This window comes from Podarcis muralis, chromosome 13, assembly GCF_964188315.1.
Source record: "Podarcis muralis chromosome 13, rPodMur119.hap1.1, whole genome shotgun sequence".
NCBI classification, from domain to species: domain Eukaryota; kingdom Metazoa; phylum Chordata; class Lepidosauria; order Squamata; family Lacertidae; genus Podarcis; species Podarcis muralis.
In genome coordinates this window covers 17,348,397-17,371,957 of record NC_135667.1, presented here as the reverse complement: position 1 = coordinate 17,371,957, position 23,561 = coordinate 17,348,397, and the positions used below count along the sequence as shown (strand labels likewise).

The 23,561-nt window shown below is 45.0% G+C and overlaps 1 protein-coding gene across 1 annotated transcript; it reads right to left on the bottom strand.

Annotated features, from left to right (window-relative positions):
• Positions 1–3,909: 3,909 nt before the first annotated feature.
• On the bottom strand, positions 3,910–23,226 carry U2AF2 (U2 small nuclear RNA auxiliary factor 2). The gene is made up of 12 exons (XM_028751710.2): positions 22,742–23,226; positions 16,955–17,090; positions 15,241–15,270; positions 14,171–14,274; positions 13,085–13,236; positions 11,680–11,796; positions 10,307–10,445; positions 10,057–10,136; positions 9,735–9,857; positions 6,102–6,188; positions 4,920–5,168; positions 3,910–4,195 (listed from the first exon to the last, which is right to left on the bottom strand). The coding sequence occupies exons 1-12, from the start codon at positions 22,788–22,790 to the stop codon at positions 4,061–4,063; spliced, it is 1,401 nt and encodes a 466-aa protein (XP_028607543.1). The 5' UTR covers positions 22,791–23,226; the 3' UTR covers positions 3,910–4,060.
• Positions 23,227–23,561: the final 335 nt, after the last annotated feature.

Below are 23,561 nucleotides of genomic sequence, written 5' to 3'. Positions count from 1 at the left end.
TGGCGAAGGGGCGCCTCCGCCGAAGCGAGACTTGCTGAATTCGACGGATTTAACTCCCAGGTGTGTATAGGGTCGGTCCCTATGCCTTGCATTGGAGAGCAAAGGGGAAAACTCAATAACATTGATTGCGCTGTTAGGGAATGTCACGAACAGCTGCGGCGTTGGTGGCTCTTCACTTTGTCTAGTTCTATAACGCCGACATCCCTTTGCGGGCGCACCCTCGGGAGTCGACCAATCGGAGCTGGCATAGATGTGCAGAGAAAGAACAGTGCCAACTGGGATCGCAGTCCCGTTTCTTTTGCACAGGTTTACGCGGCCACAGAGGCTGAGCAGCGGACCCCCCTGCAGATGCTTTTTGGGAGTATAGGCAGTATTTACGGTTTGCTTTCTGCATAGGACGCCGCCACCCCACCGCTCCAAACATGTAATAGAATCTTAAGAGTTGGAAAGGACCGCGAGTCATCTAGTCCAACTCCCTGCGATGCAGGAATCCTGCCCACCGCCATCCCTGGGTGGTCTTGAACCACCAACCTTCTGGTTAACAGCCAGACACACTTTCTTTTATTTAATAGCCCTCTCCTCCCAGAATTGTGGGAACTGGAGTTCAATGAGTTGCTGTTAGCTAGAGAAATCAGGGACAATGGTCCTCGTTCTGTCTGAAATTCTCAACAGAAGTTCAGTTTTTGTGTTTCTCTAGAAAAATAGAATGAAGGCTACAGCATCTTAAATCTGCACAGCAACTGTCGTCCCCCCCCCCCCCAACAAATCAACACAACATAGCAATAGGGCCAACCAAAATGTCAGAAAAGTCAGAAGTGGATTGTTGCAATTGGTTTGGTTTGGAAACTGCCGCAAAGCTGTTAAAGAGGTGCCCTGCCAACAGCAAACAACACCGGTATTGAAAAAGCTGCCAGCCAAATTTAAGGTCTTGCTGTTGACATACAAAGCTTACAGCCAAGTTATACAAGCTATGAGCACCTTACCTTGTATACTCCCACCTGGTGATTTTGATCGCCAGAAGAAACAGTGCTGGATGCTCCTGGATTGGTCTTATGTCTACTAAGACCAGAGGCTTTAGCACAGCAGCACCTGTCCTTTAGAATGTGCTTCCAATTAATATCAGGCAGGCACAGATAATACTGGCATTTAGGAACCTGCCACTCACCTGTTTGCACAGGCCCTGCCTAAAGGTAGATTCAGCTGTGCTGATGCATCAGATCTACTGATTTGTGATTAATTTTACATCTGTTTATTGTTGATTTTGTGTTTTTAAACATTACTTTTTCTCTTGATGTTGGTGTTGTAATTTGTCTTGCAAATAAATAAGAACCTGTCATTAATAACAAGTCTTTGAAATGAAGGAGTTATGTAGAAACAATGACAATAGTCTCGCTACAGGCAAAACAGATTGCTTTTTTGACCTATAAAGCATGTGTGAATCCTGCAATCACCAATTTATAGAATGAATGAATGAATTGAAAATGTAAACTCCAGTACAAGTAGTTACTACTCCCTAACCAGGACACCCAGGTCCTTGCAACAGAAGGGAAACATACAAAGAAATGATGTTAGGTGGTGCACTAGACAAGGCGTCACCTTCAAATGGCAGGCTGACAGCCCCTCATGCTTTTGCATAGCCAAGACCACAAACCACCCGGCCCATGCTTGGTTACCAATGTGATATGAGTTGCCTCAGTTTCATCCCAAACGTTGTACACGTTCGACACTCTCAGAGCACTCTGAAACAAGAATCAGAGCAGCCCTGAAACACCTGAACTTAAAGCTTGCTTTTATTGGTACTAAAATATACAGGCATCCTCCCACTAACATGGCATCTGACTTGCGTGCAACTGCATATACGCTAGGTGCCAGGAAATAAATCGTTTCAAACCTAGAAATGAGAGAGCTGGAGAGTGCTTGTGACTCACAAGGAGCCTGAAGAGAACATCAGTGAGGATGCAGGAAGCCCCAGAGAGACTGGAGGTGCAGAGGAGCTGTTTATGCTGCTCAACCTTCCCGCCTAACTGATGTGCAGGGTAACACAGCCACCACTTCAGCCTGCTGCTGGCTTTAGTTCTAGCTGTGGGTATTTTTGGATACAGTATTTTTTGTATGGATTGAAGAGAGTGTAGTAGAGGGTGCTTAAAGCGTTTTCCTCACTTTATAGGATTTCAGAAATGTGTGTGGGAGCCCAGAATATAACTCTTGCCTAAGGGGCGGGGGGAGACACACACACCTGTATTTCTTCAGACTGCTAGTGTTTTGGGTTTTAAAAAAAAAATCTGTAAATGTTGAGAAAGTATCCAACATCTCAGCATCTCTCTAACACAATTTTTTAAATCAACAGGTTGCTAATATATTTTCCATTAACCACTTTCCCTTTGGATTTTCTTGTGACAGGATAGATAACAGGCTACTTTCTACTTGACTAACTTTCAAGACTTTAGCTGCAGTTCTGCACCCACCTGACACTAAGCCCCATTGATCAAAATACAATTTAATTCTAAGTGAGCATGTGCAGGATTGGGCTAGAAGTGAAATCCCTCTAAGCTCATTAGCTTTATTTTTATTTATATGACAATGCATATGCCACCTTTCTAATACAATTTTTTAACAAGGTGGCTTACATCACTTAAACTCGATGTTCTTTTAACCAAGGTGGTTTTGTAATCATAGCCTTCTTGATAATATATATGGGCAGGGCTGCAGGCGCTTTGCTAAAGGAATCAAAATTCAGCAGTGATGGAACCCCAAATTCTGCAGCAAGAGAAGCTGTGCTCTGTAACCAGTATAAATTATGTGTGATGAGAGATCATTGCAGTTTTCTGGCAAGAGGAAGCGGTGATCATAAGGACTAGAAAAAAGTGTGTGTGTGTGTGTGTGTACATGAGAGAGAGAAAGTTGAGTTTTGAGGGAATTATGTACTTCTGTGAAACTGAGTACATACATAATATACTGGTATTCCAGCCAGTCAAGGACCACTAATGACTGACCACCTGAACTTTAAGCAGCAGAGCAGTGAAACAGTTAACATATGCTACTTCTTCCATTAGACAAAGGTGAGAATGTATAGGTTATTCATCAGTAGGTAGGCCTAAAGACAAAGATGCCATCTGAGACAGTCAATATTTTACTTTTAAGTGCAGTGGTACCTCGGGTCAAGTACTTAATTCGTTCTGGAGGTCCGTACTTAACCTGAAACTGTTCTTAACCTGAAGCACCACTTTAGCTAATGGGGCCCCCTGTTGCTGCCGCGCCGCCGGAGTACAATTTCTGTTCTCATCCTGAAGCAAAGTTCTTAACCTGAAGCACTATTTCTGGGTTAGCGGAGTCTGTAACCTGAAGCATATGTAACCCGAGGTACCACTGTAATTAAGCCAGTTTCTTAATTACAAAATGCTGCCTTAATTTTTCAGGTAGACACAGATACTAATCTACAATACAGTTGGCTTCTTTAGAAGGAATTATCTAAAGTTTAAATTTATCATTTTGCTCTCTCTTTTGTTCCTGGGACTACCCATCATTAAATCTATACATAAACCAGGCAATTTCCTATGGCCAAGGGCCATACCCTATTCTCATACCCTTGTTAACTTGCAACTGTGGATTAGAAACATAAAGAACAGATGTCCAAATGACACCAGGGAATTGGAAAAAATGTTTAATTATGAGAGACAATGCTAGAGAAATAGTCGTCCATACACACAGCGCAGAGGAAAGGAAAATACAACAAAACGGGCCCATCTTGTTTTAGAGCAAAACTCCTCTTAGGAAAAAATCAGAAACATCACAGTGGGATGGGGATATGGGGGAAAATAGACAACGTTTCTACTACCGAGTAACCATCACTGGGAAACCGAGGGGGGTGGGGTGGGGTCGGCCGAGGGAGCTGGTGGCAGGGATAGAAAAGGAAGGGACAATTGGAAGAAAAAAAAAAAATACAGGAGATTTTGGCCATAAAATATAAACAGGCTATGTTGCTAAAGGAGCCTCTCCGGCCAGCGAGCTGCCCCTGCCTCCTTAAAACACCCCACACCCCCATGCCTGGCTCAGGGTTGGGCTACCAGAAGTCTCGGCGATGATAGGAGTCGGGGTCGCAATACTTGGTCACCACGACCCGATTCGCAAACTTGCGCCCAGTCAGGCCTTGCATGGCCTTCTGACAGTCGAAGACAGATGTGAACTCCACGAAGATCTACAAGAAGGATTGAGGGGGAAGGGAGAAGAATTAATAGTATACCTATCCCACTTAAAACTGCATCCATAGGCAGCTGTGGGGATGGGCAACTGGAGGAGTAAGATCTGGATCCAGAGCCCTGCTGCAAACCCAGCCAGATGGGCGGGGTATAAATAAATTTTATTAATATAATAACAACAACAACAACAACAACAACAACAACAACAACAACAATAATAATAATATAATAATACAAGAGTGGGCATGCATGAAGAAGGTATCTGAGCCACCAGCTCTGCTGTCACAACACACCTAACCTTCAAGGAATGCTTCTTGTCTGTGACTAGCCTATTTTCTTGACTAATTATGCTGAAACAACTCAACCCATTCTCTGACAAACTGACCATAGCTTTATAGTTCTCAACGTAATAACTGCCAAGTTGCATTGCTGTGATCCAATCTTGACATGACTTTGTAAAAGTATGTCTTTCTGCTAGAGTTGGAGCTTTCGAGCGGCAAATCATGTCACTTCAGCAATCCATTCAGTACTTTGCCCTCCCCTTTCTACCTAGTGCTAAGTCAATGTTTAGCAACAGCAGCATTTTATCTGACATGACTGCTGCTTCCTTTGTTCCTATCCACTTTGCTGTTCTAAACCCATCACACCCACCGAGAGAGAGAGAGAGAGAGAGAGAGAGAGAGAGAGAGAGAGAGAGAATGAATATGAGCAACTGCCAAGTACCTTGCCACAGCCAGGCACCTCAACGCCATCAACAGGCCGGGGAATCTCAATGGACTTGACAACACCATACTTGCTACACTCATCGCGCACATCCTCGACGATCTCCTCATACTCCTCGTCATCCAGCAGCTCCTCGGGCAGCACCATATTCATCAGGCACAGCACCTCCGTGGGGTGACCTCCCATCTGCACCTGCGAGCTCATCAGGCCCGGTACCTGCAGGGTCACGGGGGTCTGGTTTATTGTGCTCTGTGGGGAAGAGGAAAGAAACAGACATGAGTACCATGCCACTGCTGCCAAAACCCCATCCTCCCATGGAACAATTCTACACAAAGACCTAGCCTCAGAGCCCTGGCATTGTTTCCCTTCCACTAAACCCAGAAAGTCTGCCTCTTAGAGCACAGGGGACAGCTCACTTTCTAAGGACTGGCATAAAAGGAAGGGGTGGCAGCTGAAGTCATCCTTTGTATTATCAGCTATATGAAGATTTTGGCATGTGGTATTTGGGAACTTTCTCTCTGCTTCTAAAGCCCTGCCTCTCAGGGCAAACAAACTCTTCCTCCGATATATAACTCAAGTACATCAGTTGACAAGAGTGCCATCCGACATTCTCTTAATCAAACTAATGCAGGTGGTTGTTTGTCATTATCAATGCAGAAAGTCACCAACCCTCTTTTTTTAATGACATTTTTACATTTTACCAGGGGTCCTTCACATGTACTGCGGCCAGACACCACAGATCCAGATTTGTTGGATACCACAATGAGGACAGAACTGGGCCCTGACAGATTTGCCCTGGTTACATACACAGAGGGAGATCTGAACATATGTTTTAGTGACATAGGGAAGCTCCCTGCATTCCAAATTGAGAAATCATGTCTCTGTTCTAGAGAGACTGGCCCTTACAAAAAATACAGTGAAAGAAAGAGCCTTGATCATCTGACCAAAGGAGCATCCTGCTTCTCAGTGGCCAATCAGATGCTTCTGGGAAGCTCACAAGCAGAACAAAAAGGCAAGTCTTCTCATACTCTAGCCACTGATAAAACCTACTCTTCTTGAACCGCTTGGCACCTTCCTGAACTCCCTCCCCGCACAAATATATGCAAGAAACCTTACTCTTTCACAGCACCAGTCCTATGCTCCCCCTCTTCCCACCACCCAGCAGTTCCGTTCCTTCCTCACCAGAGTAGCATTCTTGGCTCCGACACTGGCTCTCTGCACCAACAGTTTCTTGTCGCCCAGCTGCATGCCATTCAAGCCCGCGATGGCCTGTGAGGGCAGAAAAAAGTGAATCCAGACACTTCAAATCTTGTGCCTCCAAGGCCACCAGCCACATACCCATCCACCCTCTGGCCCCACCTCTAAAACATCAACACAGTCACACACACACAAAGGTGGCTTCTTCCTTGCCCCCCAACCAGACTCCTACCTGAACTGCACTGCCATGGCATTAATACCGTATTTAGCTCAGTTACCTGCCGGGACCCAAAATGGGCATAGAACCAAGGTTAAAAAAAAGACCATAATGTTGGAAGGGGTTAAAGGACTGTCTGCATGAAGGAGAAAGTGCAGAGGTGAGGTTTCAGCTTCAGCTAAATGTCATTAGCATAGACAGACTGTTCTTTTTCCAGAATGTGAATTCCATTGCTCTGTAGTTGCTGACATACTTCTAAATTGCACATCCCCTCACTAAGCCAGCTCCAACAGGGGCCTAACTACCAGGGTTCACACCAAGGAAATGTTTACTTTCCAGTCTAGTCTCATATGCGCATGTACAAGCTTGAGCAACCCCTTTTCCATTCATGGGGGCCACAGAGAGCCATCTGCCTCAGGCATACAGCAAAATATGGCAAGCTAATGGAGGAGCCCAGGCTTTAAGGCACACTCCCACCTGCTTCTGCTTGGTACAATCCAGTGGATGAAGCAGTGGTCTTGTCTTTGTAAATAGGATTCAAATCAAATCCCATCTTGGTTGTGACTCATGAGTTTGCCTGGCAAGTCATGATCAGAGACTTATTACTAAGCACTGTGCAACTTTCAAACATACGTAAGGGTCAAACATCTGCAGAATCTCAAGTTTTGTTTTAAAGGGGCACAATTAACTCTCTCTCTTCTAGAGTGTGTGGGAAGTTATCAGCAGCCAGAGCAGCAACTAGACACAGTATCCAGTACCAGAAATAGCAGGACACCAGTGTCCTGCACAGTAACTTACTGGCATCCACCCACCCCTGTTCTTCCAACTTCCTCACTCATATGGCCTAAACCTAAATTGCCCTCCCCCACAATGCAGTATGCCACCCAAGACCTTGACTTTCACAGCCCTCAACAGATACATTAAATTTCTGTGAAGTTGGAAACTCTGGACCTGCTGGGGCTCAGAACACCCAGTTTTGTCAGCATCCTATCTGTAAAACGGGTCTAAATTACAAGCCTGAGCAAATGGCACCAGGAGACAAACTGACACAGCTGACATTCTTAGTTTGGATGCAGAACAGCAGAGTTCAAGTCCCATCCCAGGGGAGTGAGAGTAGGCCGCCACCTCTCAGAATAGTTGTGCAACTAAAGCAAGGTCATATTGAGTGCACTGTGAACTGAATCATTAAGCACTTTAAGAGAGCCGAGATCTTTTTGAATTCCGGAGATACTTAAGTGTAGCACTGGATTCGTGGGTTCTCTATCACACTCCAGATCCTGTTACTCTTAATATTTTGTTTGCCAGATTCTGTGTAATGTTTCTTCTTGCATCCAAAAACACTGATTTTTAATAAATGAGGGGAGGGAACCTTTATGTGAACCAATTAAAAGTTAACTTCAGGATAGTCTTCAGTAATGCTATTTCTTGCCAAACCCTCACTTTTGTATACAACATTATGGACTGATAACATGTCACCTTGCTGCAGATTGCCATTCATCATGAATCACTTCTTCTTGCCAGGGAATGGGTGTACTTTTAACTCCCAAGAGCACTGGGTATTAACTTTCCCTTGCCTCAGAGAACGGTATGGTAGCAGTTACTCCTAGATCAGCAATTTCAGGATGCAATCTTCAAGCACGATTGGGGGGTAAGAAATCTCACTCTCTTCAACAGAGCTACGTTAACAATCACTGGACTGTGCTGTCAACATCACTTAAAGCTAATTCATACATCTCATAGAAACCTTAGAAAAGAACAGAAACTTAGAAGTGTTTTCTAAGCCACCTTGAAATCTCCATTCTTGACCACAGCAGGCTATACTCAGCTACTCTCTCGCCTGCTAACCATTTCAAGCTTCTCTTCATAACTGCAAAAGAACTTGGCTTTTTTTTAAAGCCAAGCTTATTTAGGATGCTTTGTTCTAGGCTCAAAACTGAATTTGGTAGTTGAGAGTCCAAGTACACAGAACACTGAAAACAGAATTGTACTTTGAGGAAGCCATTTAATCAAACACATTGTCCTGAGGCCAGGCTCTATAAACTGCCTGTAATCCTCAGATGTAGGGCAGTATAGAAATTTAATTAATTGATGAGGCAATTGCCCTGGGCCTCACACATGGAGAGACCACATTGACAGACAGTACACAATGGGGAAGGGATGACACCGAGAGTACAGTAAGAGGAAAGGGAGATTAAATTAGTGTACCCAGACCCCAGACAACATCCCAAAGTCATAAAAGGAGCCTGAGAGCAATCACCCCAGATTCCTTGCTGAGTCTCATTCACAAGACATTTATCCCAATAGCGTCTAACCAAGATCTACATTCCTACAGTTTAAATAAGCTGCTAGTCACCCTACTCTCAGCAAACACAGCAAATTCTCCTCTGCTTCTGATGCCTTTCTAAGTAGCTGAGAATTCTTTTTTTCAAAGGAGCACCATCTAATTCTGAATGTCTGAACCAGGATTTTAGCTCTTGCTAAAAACTCACAGCTTTCTCCTGAATGCAGAGAGACCAGAAGAGCATGGGGAAAACACACATTTCCCAAGTAACATATGGGAAGAAAGAATGCACGGGACGGGAAGCAGGCGTGGGAAGTATATATAGACACACATATCCATACACACTAACAGAGGCACTCAATTATGAAAGAAAACCACATGCATAACCCTTATGAGATCAACCCAGAAATGAGAGCTTACGCTCAGCATGCAAAGTTACCACCGACACTCTCCGAACCCTATAGGGATTTGTGGGGTGTTTCCTCTCCACCACAGGTCCCCCCCTCTCCAACAGGGGCAAGGGGAAAACCGGGGTGCTTTTCCTTTGGTTTATAATTACACATGCCAAAACTTGCATTTAACAACTCCTGCTGGAGTTAGCAAGCAGAGCATGTCTGCAGGTTAAGGGCCTGTTCCACCCCCTCCCGCTGTAACACTAAGCACAGCGAGAGAAAGGAAACTCAAGTTATTCTTAAGAGTGCAGGATGGAGAATTCACTTGGGGTTGGGGTTGGGGGGTGGGACAGGTGAAATGTGCTACGGACCCGGCTCTTCCCTGGCTGGTGAGGGGAGGGCTTCTTACCGGCTCTCGGTCGGGCACGGCGGCCGGGGTCTTCGCAAAAAGGCCGAAGCCTTCTCCGACTAACATTCGGGGAGAGTTGTTGTTTTTTTGGGGGGAACAAAAAGCAGAAGTGATCAGAACACTAACTCGATGGTGTCTGCCGCTAAGTCAGCAGCTGTGCTGTAAGGAGAGAAAAGCTGGCGCCCCCTAGAGGGGAGGAGAGAAAAAAACACCCCACCTGCTCAAAGGATAAAGAACCCCCCTTATCCCACGGGCAGGTCGGCGAGCTGCTGCGGAACAAAAATAAAAAGAGAGCACCACGAAGAGAGGCTGGCCCTACCTGGTCTGTGACGTTGATGTCCACATATTCACAGAAGGCGTAACCTTTCGACAGGCCAGTGGCACTGTCCTTCACCAAATTGAAAGCCTTCAGGGGTCCAAAAGAAGTGAGCAACTCCTTGACCTGAGAGGCAGAGGACAAGGGAAAGACAAAGGTGAGCTATGAGGGCTTCATTTCGGTGCGTGCACACAATCACGCTTGCACACCACCCACACAGGGGTTTTAAGCACTGTGCTGAGCTAAGGAGAGTGGCTCTCCATAAAATGAAGACACTTAAATGGAAAGGAGGAAGGGAGAGAGAAGGAAAGAAACCGCTTCTCACCTGATCATCGTTAAGATAGTTTGGCAGACCCCCAATGAACAGCTTATGAGCAGAGTCTGGAACCACTGTGGACACCACTCCTGTGGGGAAAGGGTTAACATGTTCTGTTGAAAGGCTTTTGTGTCAGTCACATTTTCAGATCAAATGCATATGGGAAGACTAATGTGGGGTCTCATCCAGTAAATCACATAAAACTCTGCCCATCCCCTTTGGTCTTCCTTAGTTAACAGGGTGCATCTAGTATACTCACCTGGCACATAGACTGAAGGGTTTTCAGACATGCCAGGGAGCGGTTGGTAATCATGTGGGCGTCTGATCTTCAGCGACTGTCCCTGGAAAATGATCCCATCAAAAGCCATAGCTTGGGTAGTTTCATCCACAGAGCGAAACTGCAGCAGCAAAAACAAACAAACAGAAACTGAAAAGGTGAAAGGTTAAGGATGTGTGCTATGGCCTATTGGGGGGTGTGATTAGACGCCTGCACTGAAGGGCCAGATAATGAAAAATGCTGGCTCGGGGGTTCTTAAGGGAAGAATTCCATCCTTGCGATGAAAGGGGTTAAACAGTCAGTACACAAACTGTGGAAGTGATAGAATCAAGTTGTTACCTAAGTCATATACTCTGCATGTATACAATGAATGGAATTTCCACCAAGTGTGTCCCACATTCTAGAGCAAATTCCACAACAAAAATCATGTTATCTACTGTAGTTTTCGCTCCATTACACGCATTTTTTTCCTCCTAGAAAGTAAGGGGAAATGTCTGTGCGTGTTACGGAGCGAATGCTTCCCTCCTCCATGGTTTCCAGCGGGAGAAGAGCCGCTGAATGGGGAGGAGAGAGGGACAGAGTGCCAGCTTCTTTAAAGGAGCAAAGCAGGAGGGGAGAGGAGCCGCTTACACTCGTGTAAGCAGCTCCTGTCCGGTAGGCTCCTTTAAAGCAAGCAGGCTCTATGTCCCTCCAGCAAAGTTTTTCAGCTTGCTAAGGGGGGGGGGGGGGGAGGGAGAGAAGCAGAGCTTGCTCCACGCGTGCTCCTTGTCCCTTGAGTGCTTTTCCTTCCCTCCCCACTTAAAACGTGGTTACAAAGCACAGATCCACATGGATCCTCAGGATTTTTGCACTGGGTCACCCCAAATTCACCATCAGATCACATAGCATGTCCATGGCTACAGTTTGCACCAAAAAAATCACGCACCCTCTGTTGCCTGGGGCTGCAGTGGTGCAAAAACGTGGTTACAAACATGGATCCACATGGATCCTCAGGATTTTTGTATTGGGCTACCCCAAACTCACCATCAGATCACATGTCTGTGGCCACAGCATGAACCACAAAAATCATACATCCACTGTTTCATGTAGAATATTTTTTTTCTTGTTTTCCTCCTCTAAAAACTACATGCGTGTTATGGTCGGGTGTGTGTTATCGAGCGAAAAATACGGTATATAAATAAGCAAGGCATTGCTCAGAATCTCCTGCATCCAGAAAAGCCTAGCCAAACTCTCTGACCTCTCCCACCAACAGATTGTGTGAAATTCTAAACTTGTCATATTCTGCATGTTGGAATCACACCCATCTGAAGTGCCCTCTTACACTTGCCTCAATGCATGTACATGCCTCAACTCACCTCCAAAAATGCAAAGTTCTTGTCCTGGTTTATCTGCACTGCCAAGACAGGGTTCCCAGGAGCCTGGGTAAGGCCACCAAGGCGCATCTGAGCATTGAAGAAATCCATCATAGCCTCCTGTTGGGGGTCACGGAGAGAGTGGAAAGGGGGAGGTTTTATGTCACACACTAGAAAGGCCTTCAGGACCACAAATGGATTACAAAGCAAAACTGCCTACTTGCCTGCTGCGATGGTAGCAAACTTTGGGGCTACGGGGGGATTGCAGTCCCACACATTATCCACTTTAAAAAGAAATGGAAACAACTCTTTGGTCTTTTTTTTTCTTTTTTTTTTTTTGGTAGAGATATTCAAATAATGACCACCCATATTTAATTCCCTGGTCATTTTAGGCACTAACAGTGCACTTCTATAGCAGTCTACCCAGACAGAGGCACCACTAAATTCAGTGGGACTTATTCCAAGTATGTACAGGATTACAGCCCAAATATTATTATTTCCCATTTCCACCCAAATAGCTGTTTTTCTTTACTCTGAATCCACCTCTGTTCCAGGTATTTGGTCTTCTCTGCCAGAGGCATACCATGTGTGCAGAAGGAGGATATGAATTAAGAGCTCTGGAAAGGGATTACAGTTGGTTCAGCTCAAAAGGTATGGCAGATTATGTATAGCCCTTTTGGAAATAAAGTCCCTTCATCTGTGTCACACAGTAATGTCCCTTGACAGATTTGGACAGTGAAAAAGGAGGACTGGAAGCAATGCTGGAATACTGCATAGTTCTAACTCTTAAGTTCCAGCTTAGTAAAAACACTGCAAAGGCTCAAGCGAGTCACCTTGCTCAGTACTACAGAAAGCAAATATCCCAATCCACAGTAATTTGCCATTCTAATATTGGAACAATTCGTTCCCACCTGAACACTTGGTAAACCCTGAAAGAAACATGAAAGAAGGAACTAATGTACTTGGGGGAAGAGAATTTGGCCATCAAAAATAGAACAGCAATTATAAGCCTCTGCAGCCAGATTACCAACCTCAATTCCTACCATTTTGAACATGAGAGAAAACATGGAACTTCTTTCCTACAGCACCTTCCCACCCCACCCCCCATTGTTAAGGACTGAAGAATTTTAAGAACTAGGTGATTAAAGAAAGATGAAGCCAGGAGCACATGGCTGTCACAATCCAACATAATTCTGGCACCTGCTGCATTGTCCTGACACTATTTTGGAGTCCTGTTAGCAGGATGAAGAGATCTGAATGCTGAATTCAGCCTCACCTGGCTCGTGTTTTCACTGTGAACTTATTCCCCCAAATTTCTCAGCAAAGCATCTTCCTTTCAACACCCCTAACCCGAGAGAGAAAATACACCAATGGGTTCAGAGGCACATCTGAGGGAACAAGCAAGTACCTCAGTGATTCCAAAGGGGATATTTCCCACATAGAGACGCCGGGCTTGCCGTGTCATCTGGCTGCCTACTACTGGCACAGGAGTGGGAGTCACCGCCAGTCCATCAGGGGTCATCGTTGGCAGGAGGGCTGTAGCTGGAATTTGCCCAGCAGCTAGGTAAGGGGAAAAACAAGACTAGCTATTAAAAATTGAAGATTCTAATCTGGAAATATCACAAGGCATATCACTCCTCATTTGGAGAGACTGATAACAAAACTACACAGCATTCACTTTTTAAAGGAACTGACACAAGTAAATTATATTATTGCTTATATACCACATTTTATCCCAAGTGATTTCCAGTTGGTTTATATGATAATAAACAAATGACATGCCACTAAGTGGGGTGTGGAGAGGTGAGGGTGGAGATGAGACCTAGCAAGTAAACAACTTTCTGAAATCACAAAAAGTCTAACAAGTTACTTCTCTATTTCTGGAAGGACAAAATATCATTTTCAAAAGAACAGGTAAGACAATATCCATTCTTTAAGCAGCTTCCAAGCACAAATGAATTTTTTCTTATAATTGGCCGAAAATCCCAATTTAAGGTTTTTAGCACTCACAGTTGTAGGAATATGTCTGTTTAAGTGTAATAGCAGAACACCAACCTCAAGTACAAGAATCAAGGAGAGAAAAAGAGATCCAGATTCAGATAGTAGATAAATGAGTTGGCAGTTTTTAACATTCATATGGCAACGTTAAGAGACTTGTTCCCAGTTAAAGCAGACATATATTTTAAATGTAAAATCAAAAAGAGAACCAAGTGAAGCCCACTTATTGGCCTAGCTGTGTAGTGAGAAAAATTGATCCAGAGTTCGTCCTCCACCAAGGGAAAATATCTGACTTCAATTTGATTTCTTCAGGAATGGAGATGCATGCTTGAAATTGGGAGAACATTTCAGAAGGAAAATAAGAACCTCCAAAGGTCACACAAGTTTGTATTTCCATTCATTTGCATGGTAGAGGAACATGCTCAAGGAGCTGCAACGTATAACATTATTTTACAATACATTAAGGCAAGGTTGACTGAAGCGGAAGCAGGCCCACCTTGCATGGCTTTATACTGCATGGGAGTGATGTGTTCAAAGCCTGGGGGCGGGACATCCCAGTACTTGCGAACCTTCTTCTTCTTCTCATGCCTGGGAGAACGGCTGTGAAAGGAAGACAGGGAGGAAAAGGTCAGCTGGAAATGGAAAGAGCACTTGGGCTTCTGTTGAACGTAATATGAAGATTAATGTACCAGTCATGTCAACTCTACACTTGTTTCAGCTTGGGACACCATCTACATCAGGCTTCCTCAACCTCAGCCCTCCAGACATTTTTTGGCCTACAACTCCCATGATCCCTAGCTAGCAGGACCCGTGGTCAGGGATGATGGGAATTGTAGTCTCAAAACATGTGGAGGGACGAGGTTGAGGAAACCTGATCTACATAGACCAGGGTGGATAAAAATCAGCGATTATTTTTTAAAAAAAATAAGAAATGGATTTCTTTGAGGCTACTTAGCAGGGAATAAGGATTTGTTTTAAGTTTTTCATGTGTGCTAAAACTCAGTCTAAGTTTTTTATTTTTTAAAGTTTAACCACATCAGTTAACAAACATGGATACATATGCTATAATGTTATTGCTTTAGTTAAATAAATTGTTTAAATTGTTATTAAGGAAATGATAATTTTTCTCCTTCCAATAAAGTACAGCAGAAAAGTTGTCCTAATATAAACAGTTAATTTATTAAACCTCACAATAATTTCATAATTATCTGCCCATGTATTTCTAATAGTATAACCAAATCAGTAATTTTTGATTTAACTGTAAAAACTACTCTGAAAATTTATTATCCCAAAAATGAAATGATCTGGTTGTAAATATTAAGATTATGCCAGCAAGAATAAGTCTTTCTGTTCAAAAAAAAAGAAGAGATTTAAATCGATCTGATTTAAATCAAATCCACCCTGACATAAAGACTCCAGGGCAGATCCCTTTTAATAGTAACCCCCAGGATGAATCCCAGCACTGAATGTGATAATTGTATCTGCCAATATCTGATTGCATGGCTGCCTCCGTTAACTGTGGAAGTGACAACCCTGTCAGCACAAGGAAGAAGTAGCAATACTCACCTCAGGGGACCCGCTAGGCTTAGGGGTGATCTGAAATTGAGAAACAAAATGGGTTTATAACCATTCCTGGTGGATACAACAGGCCCAGGTAGCCAACTCAGTAACCGCAGCAGGGCCCCATGTGCCCTGACAGAGACTGTGGTCCAAGAAACAATAACGTATGGCAACTGGGCGGGGGGTGGATCAGAGGGATCTGCAGAGACCACCACTGATCTATTAATGCAGCAACAGATAATTTTGTAACTTCGTTAAGAAAAAGGGAGAGAGAATAGTCAAACTTACACTAGACAGTGCATCTGTCTAGAGAGGACAGCAGAAATAAACCAGTGCTTTATTAGCATCCGTGAACAAGATGCTGAGCTTTTCAAAGACGTTAATCAAACCGTTCTCTGACTTTCATAGTTGCATTACATGCACATAGAGCAAAGGCAGACAGTGGTGATAGGGCTGCAACACACATCTGAGCCAAGAAAATGGAAGTGTGCTGACTAGCAGGAGATGAGAATATTATTTAATTTAAAGATTTCTATCCTGTCCATTGCTCCAAGGAGAATCAAAGCTACTGGCAAACAATAACAAAAAACCTAAAACAGTTACAACAACCCCCTTTTTAAAAAAATCAGAGTATATGTATTTAAGTTGTATTCAACCTGATTAACAAATTTCAGCATCAAATAAGCAACAGAACCAAGACAGTAATTTTATCTGTAGAGCAGTTATGGTGCTTTCCAATCTCGGTCACTAAGAGAGGAACTCTGTGTGCATGCGCACGCACACACAGAGACTATTTCAGAAGCTGACACAGTATGAATCTGGTTTTGTGCCCCGAAGTGCTTCACTACCACTCTCATATGCAGTCAAGAGTGCAACCTTCCCTTCTTTCTTGCTCCCCAACAGTTTGCCAAATTCTGTAATCCTGCCCCAACCCCCAAAGCAGAACAGATGTGAAAACTACAACGCACACTAAGAATGATTAATTGGGTACATTGCCTCTACTAGTCTTGTGTGCTCCTATGTAGCTATGGCACAGCTTCTTTTCATTTCAGTGGCACTTAAGCATAAGGCTTTCCTAGGAAATGGTACATACAATCAACCAATTTACTTTGAGCAGAATTGCCATTTCCCTTGAAGTGAATTTCAATTTCACCCTTGCTGGCCATACATTATAATCATCTAAGTTTCTGCCATTTGCTAATTCACACTGCCTTTCTTTCTAAAAATCAATCAATCCCAAGTGGTTCTATACCAGAAAGAGCCCTTAAGGTTTCTTTCCCATATGAATTCCCACCATCTTGTTCTTCTATTAACATGTTTCAAATCATGATTTTGAAGTACATACAACTGAAATTAAATTGTAGGTCTCCATGCAGAGGCAGTTTATTTTTATGTACAGATCCTAATCAGGCACTTTATAAATAATCAGCATCTCAAAAAAACAGAGATGGTACCTGGAAGCTTTGAATATAAGGGTTAAAAAGCTCCTTGATGTTTGCAAAGAACTTCTTTCAGCAAAAAGTCAGCATAAGGATGAGAGAGCCTCTTAAGACAGGTCTGCTCAGTTAAGAACAACTTCTTCATGGATAACAGAAAATGAATGAGGCAGGACTAAGTTTGTCCCAATGAATCTTATGCATCTAAGGTTTTGAGCATATTGCTGGACCCAAAAAAGTGGAAACCCAAGGAAAACCCAAGCTCTTCATTCTGCAACCCATACCTGCGTCTCCTGCGATCCCGTGAAACACTGCGCTGATCCCTGTTGCGCCTGTCACGGCTGCGACTGCGGCGTTTCCTGTCACGACTCCGTGAGCGACTGTGGCTGCGTTTCCGGTGACGATTCTCTTTGTCGCGTTCTAAAGACGAGAGAAGAGCTTGATATGCTAATGGTTGCAACATAGGAATGGAGGTCACACTTCTGGTTATCACAAACTCTTACCACTCCCCCTAGGAAAATCAACTCAAATCTACTCATAAAATTGGAAATGTGTGGTATGTAGAAACCAAGGCTGCATTTCCCCAGGTTACTCTCAACAGCCACTGCTTCAAGAGTGATGTAACTTGATAGACCCATTTCTTATGAGTCTTGTCTGGTTGCAAATTACCAAACTCACAAATGCTGTATGGCAACGGATTATCTCATGAACAGGTATTTATCCAGTACAACAGTGGCGGCTGCTAATGAGAAGAAGGGTCAGAAAGCCCTCATGTGCCAAGAATAAACTTGACATGCTGGTTAGGCTGTGTCTTTTTAGATAAGTTGTGCCTATGCTTAACAAGGATTTGGGATATGATATTTTGTGCCTGTACATCTCCTCAATCAGGAGTTGATAAGCTGTGGTCCTTCAGATGCTGCCAGACTACAAGTCCATCATCTCTGGCCATTGCTCATGATGATTAGGGCAGATGTGAGTTGGAATTTAACATCTAGAGGGTCATGTGTGCCCTAAATCAAGTTCAGCACCTACCATTCTCTATAAAAGGCCATAATTAAATTGGCCACACTTGTAGATGACAATGGGCAATAACTGCCCTTGGAAAAAGGGGTCAGCGAGAAGCTATAAAGAGGCAGGATAGGAGGTTCTTTCTAGTTTCTCATTGCTAACATTCATGAGATAAATTTTTGCAAGGTGTGATTATCTCAAGATCAGCTTTTACCAAATCTAGCAAGCTGGAGCTCTTTTTGAGGAAAGAAAAGTCCTGATGCTCCAAGGAATTAACATGGCTCAATCTTTGGGAAGTTTAAACTGTTATTGATGGGTCTCTTAAAGGAAATGCATGAAATCAGAGGCTGCAAACTCTTCTAAGGAAGAACTGGATGATTGAAAAGGATACACTAGGAAGAAAATGCTGTAAGGTGCTGTTTTTGCTGTTTATATTCCAAGTATCTCTGCTTTCCATTTTTTAAAAACAGCAGCTAAAGAAGCTGCAGCTATCATCTATCATTTAGCTAAAAACTGAAAAACAAAAGATTTGAGCCAGATGCCTGTCTTGATTACTGCTCTCCACAGCACCCCCTCCTCTAGAATGCCTTCTGAATGTTCTAGTCATTGCCTTCAGTACTTGAAGCAGTTCATAATTTTACATATTTTATTCCAAGTGAAATCAATCATGCCAACTGCAGAATCTGGGTTTCTTCTTATGCCCCATAAATTTATAACCCTGCCCTCTTTTAATGCTGCACAACAGATAAATAAATAAATAAAATAAAAATAAAATGCCTGGCTACCTCAGCTTCTATTGTCTCCTAGAAATAAAAACATTTTCTTGGTTCTGCACAAGACTGTTTTGGACACTAGTGACAACTCATGCAGCTGTGCTGGAAAGGAACAATACAGAGCAATGTTGTACACTGACCAGCACAAAGCAGTATTTGTAATGGCACATCTGTTGCTGTATCATGCAAGGCTTGGGGGTGTTAAGGCTCTCTGGTAACAGGAATGTTTGGGTTTCTGCCTTGGGAGAACCAAAGCAAAGCAGAGGTCCATATAGGTGAAATCTGCAGTGCTTTTGGTTTATTTTCAGCGCAAGGAAGCAAAACAAACAAAACAGTGATGTGGTACCAACACTTATTTTTGAAGTTCCAAGGAGAGGACCCTGTTTTCTCCTATTACCACAGGCTATCAATCCGGCTTCACTCATCTTTGTTTTAAACAGGAATCCATTCCTGCCTTGGGCAGTTTTAGTGCAAAATGTAGTGCTAAGTGGCTTCAAAAGGCGTTTATGAGCCAAAAGTATTCCTTTGAGGCCCTGTCACTCCTACATTCTGCCCCACACAGTCTTTGCTAGGGATTCTAGATCCGAGGCAAAATGCAAGTAAGACATTTTAATACTTTTTAAAAGCTTTTTGAATGCTTCCCCTCATGCCTGCTAAATGAATGCAATCTTCTGGGGTCCCCAGTCCACCATCAAAAATATATTGCTAGATGAAACTGTGAAGATCCTTTCACATTGTCAAAGGCAAATAGCCTATTATTGTGTGTGTCTGCAGATTTGAATAGTAATCCTGCACTAGCCTTAGAAAAGGAATAGAACAGGATCTCTGATCACTTCCTGGAGTCGCACACGAGCAGCAATTTTGAATTCCTACTTCACAAATCCAACTGAGATAACTGGGTAAGTAAGGACGCTGTCAGATGGCATTCAACCTACCCAGGTCTTGCCAGCTAGTGTAGACACTACCTACCTCAGGGGTCAATTCCTTTGCTGGAAATTTATGCACCCAGGGGAGGTCCATCTCACCACTGAGAACCACTACCAGAGGCCCACATTGACTGACATTGATAGCCAACTAAAGTCTGTGGTTACTAGGAGCTTGTCCCTCCCTCAAGGGTCAAGATCTTGGTCTTTGACCTTGTGAAGTCAATGACAACGGTCTGTTCCAAAAGATGACTGGAGCTTGTTATTTTGAAGTAGTAAAGAAGTGCAGTCCCACCTTGGGGCTGAGCAGGGATTGCCCCAGCAGAAGAGCAACTGACAGGAAAATCCCCACCCCCACTCTACAGCTGCTTGGGGTATGTCAGAGGGCAGGTGGAACACTTGCCACTACAAGGGAATTTGTGGGCATAACTGGTATGCATAACTGGTATTTGTACATTAGAAGAGTCTGGACAAATCAGATCCTAGGAAATTTCCAGAGTGCACACGTCTCTACTAAAGAATCTGTGATTAGTATGATAGTAAGGCATGCCCTATTAAAAAGGTCCACCTTATGCCACGCCTGCAAATAGCAACTAGTCTGATCACCTGGGGCAAACAAAACAGCCCTCAATTAATTAGGCAGAGATGCCTTACAAATGTTGGTAGCTTGCATTTTCTTTTTCCATGCAGACAGGCAATTTTTGCAGTTGCATTTCAAGGTTGCATTCTGTCTGTATTCATGTGAACACTTGGCTATGAAATAAATACTGTGGGATTGCTGCCTAAAGCAAGGAGCAGCCTGTGGTCCTTCAGATGTTGCTGGACTGCTACTCCCATCTTCCCTGACCCCTGGGCTAAGCAGTCTGGGACCACTGGGAGTGCCTTGCCCTACGGCAGGCATAGCCAAACTCGGCCCTCCAGGTGTTTTGGGACAACAATTCCCATCATCCCTGACCCCTGGTCCTGTTAGCTAGGATGGTGTGAGTTGTAGTCCCAAAACATCTGGAGGGCCAAGTTTGGGCATGCCTGCACTAAGGGAATCATTGTCCCAGTGCATCACAGGAAGCACCACCAAAAATATGCAAGAGTAAAGTAATGCTACCGAGAAAGGAGCCAACGTGTATCTCTATTGGGGATCCAATATGGAGTACAGTCATACCTCGGGTTGAAGTCGATTCAGGTTGAGGCTTTTCGGGTTGCGCTCTGCAGCAAGCCGGAAGTAACGGAGCGCGTTACTTCTGGGTTTCGCTGCTCACGCATGCAGACACTCAAAATGGCGTCACACGCATGTGCGGAAGCGCAAATTGCGACCCGCATTCGCTTCAGGATGCGAACGGGGCTCCAGAACGGATCCCATTCGGATCCAGAGGTACCACTGTAGTGGACTTGTGCCTAAGATACTAATTCATAGGTGCTCATATGCTCAGGTAAGTGAGAGTGATGTGGCCTTTCTAATTAGCTAAGATTTGTAAAAAGGTGGAGAAAAGAGCCGAATGAAGGGAAATGGGGTAATGTATTTTGCAGGTGGTTGAAAAATTAGCCCAAGAAGGAAAGACAATACTTTACTCAGTGTCCATGCTAAGCAGCTTGTTTTAAAAGAGATCCACTCCAAGGAGAATACCAGCAAGCTCCTCTGACACAGTAGTTTTCCATTATGCTGGCAACCAGTTGAAAGTGTGTGTATGTGTGCGCGCGCACAAAGTAGTGCCTCAGGCCAAGTGAATTTAGTATAAGTACTGATGGGGGGAAATCTAATTAATGTGTGTTGGTTGAGTTGTATGTAAATCTGGACTTTCCCTCCAAAACTTAGAGGACTGAGGAAAAGCTGGATAGCCCAGCTGGCTTAGAGTGTGGTGCTGATAACATCATGGTTGCAGGTTTAATCCCAGTAAGGGACAGCTGCATATTCCCCGTAAGGGACAGCTTCATATCCAGGCGGTTGGACTAGATGATCCTCAGGGTCCCTTCCAACTATGATTCTATGATGTAGGGAAAAGAAGAAATGTGGTTCAGCCCCTGTGGTGTAGTGGGCAGCTCTGGATGAGGACTACTGGAGATTGGATCCTTGGGCAAGTCATTCACTCTAAGCACAGACTACCTCATGGTTGTGAGGAAAGTTCATGAGATTTATGGAAGGCCAGGATAAATAAGTGAGAAGAGGTGGGAAGAGAGACAAGAGATGTGAGAGCCAAAGTTGCATAGTTGCTAACATCAGAATGGTGAGATCCGGCTTCAAATCCCCACTCAGTGAAGAAGCTCACAGCATAATCTTGGGCCAGTCACCATCTCAGCCTCATCTACCCATCCCTGGATTGTTGTGAGGGCAAAAGGGGTGTGTGGGTATCGCCATATGTTACTTTCATCTCCCTAAAGGATGAGATAAAAATAGTAAGAAAACCCACAAACGTGAGAGTTTTGAGAGGAAGGGAAGAAGGGTGTTGCTCAGTGGTACACAGCACGCTATACATGCAAATGGGTCCCAAGTAGGGTTGGGAAAGCCTCCTTTCCGAAATCCTGTGCAACCTCTGCCTCTCAGCACGGAGGAATACTTACCGAGATGAACAAACATTCCCCGCCCATTTCTCAAGTTTACAACCCACCTTCCCTAACGCAAATCCTGCACTGGGAGTGGGCGGGAGAACCAGTTACTTATTTACTTGGCCCTCCTTTCTTCCATCATGCTGCATCCTTTCTTCCATCATCCTTTGCTCCCCGCGGCGTAAAGGCTGCATCGTGTGCTTTCTTTGCAGGAAAGTTGTTGTTTGGGGGGTGCGGTGCTTTCTTAAGCGAGGAAAGTTGTTGTTTGGGGGGTGCGGTGTAATAACAACTAGGCAGCCTCCCTCTTTCCCCAAGAGAGTGAACAAAACGGACTCCAGGTCCCTTTCCTCCCAGAGTCCGCCTCATGGGGCAGAAAGTGGCCCGAGAGGGAAAGAGCCCTCCCCGCATTCCGTAGCCCCGCCACGCGCCACTCCGTTAAGGGCGCGCGCGCAGGGCCACCAACGGTTCTCCTCGCCTCTCTTCCCTCCCCCGCTTCCCCAGCTGCCGTTACCCCCACGATCAAACTCCCGCCAAATAAAGCGAGAGGGAAAAGGAAGTGGCCGGACACGCGAGAGCCGGCCGGCCGCCCCTCCCCCCGTCGCCGCGCACAAGCACACGCGCTCTTCGGCCTAACTCGGGTCTCCACCGTCGATGGGAGGGCCATTTAGCCGCCCCCACCACACCCGCTCCAGGGCAGCTCAGGGCCCGTCGTGAAGAGCGTGTGGCGGGCGCAAGAGAGCCATCAATGTCGAAGAGGGCCGCCTCCCTCGCTCGCTTTCTCTCTCTCCCCCACCCCCCTCTCGGCCCACCCGCCCCTTTGTCCGCTCACCTTGTTTGTTTTCGTTGAGCTGCCGCTCGAACTCGTCGAAGTCGGACATGGTTAACGGAGACGGGACGGAGGAGGGCGGCCTCAACGCGGCCTCGCAGCTGCTCTAGTAGCTCTCGCTCTCCAGCTCCTCCTCACGCACTAGGCCGCAGGGGCGCCTTCCCTTGAGTTCGGCAACTTCCGGCGGCAGCTTCGGGTGTTAACGGAAACGCTCGGCTATCTCCGGAAGACGCTTTCGAAATACGCTCGGCGGCCTCCTTAACCTCTCTAGGACAAAGCCTCGCTCGTTTTTCTTTATTCAGAGAGCCTTCCCAGGAACGCTCGGGAGAGGCCGCCCCCCCTCCCGTGCCTTCGGGTTTTTCCGGAGAGCCTCGGGGAAGGCAGAACCCCGCGCCTTCGGAATTTTCCGGAGAGCCTCGGGTACTTCCGCTAGCGTCTGTTTCTTAGCGCCGCATGAGTTTGGCTCTTCCGTTCGGGCTCCCGCTTCAAAGGAGGGAGGGGAGAAGAAAGAGAGCGCGGCTTCTCCCGAGTCTTCCACAACTGTTTCCGGGGCTGGCGAGTATTTCCGTCGGACGTTAGCCAGTCGCATCCGGCACAGCTCTTGCACTTTGACCACGTGGTGACCGCTCTTTATAAGAAATAAAGCCTTTGATGAGGATCAGCGTGAGAAGGGCCCTGCTGGGATCGGAACAAAAGCCCAACTATAGATCAGCATCCTCTCCTCTCAGGGGCCGACAAAACGCTGTTATAAGAAAAAACTGCTCCCTTTCCCTTATGGGGTATTCCGGAGCCCGTATAGAGTCCTTAAGTGGGTTCCCTATCA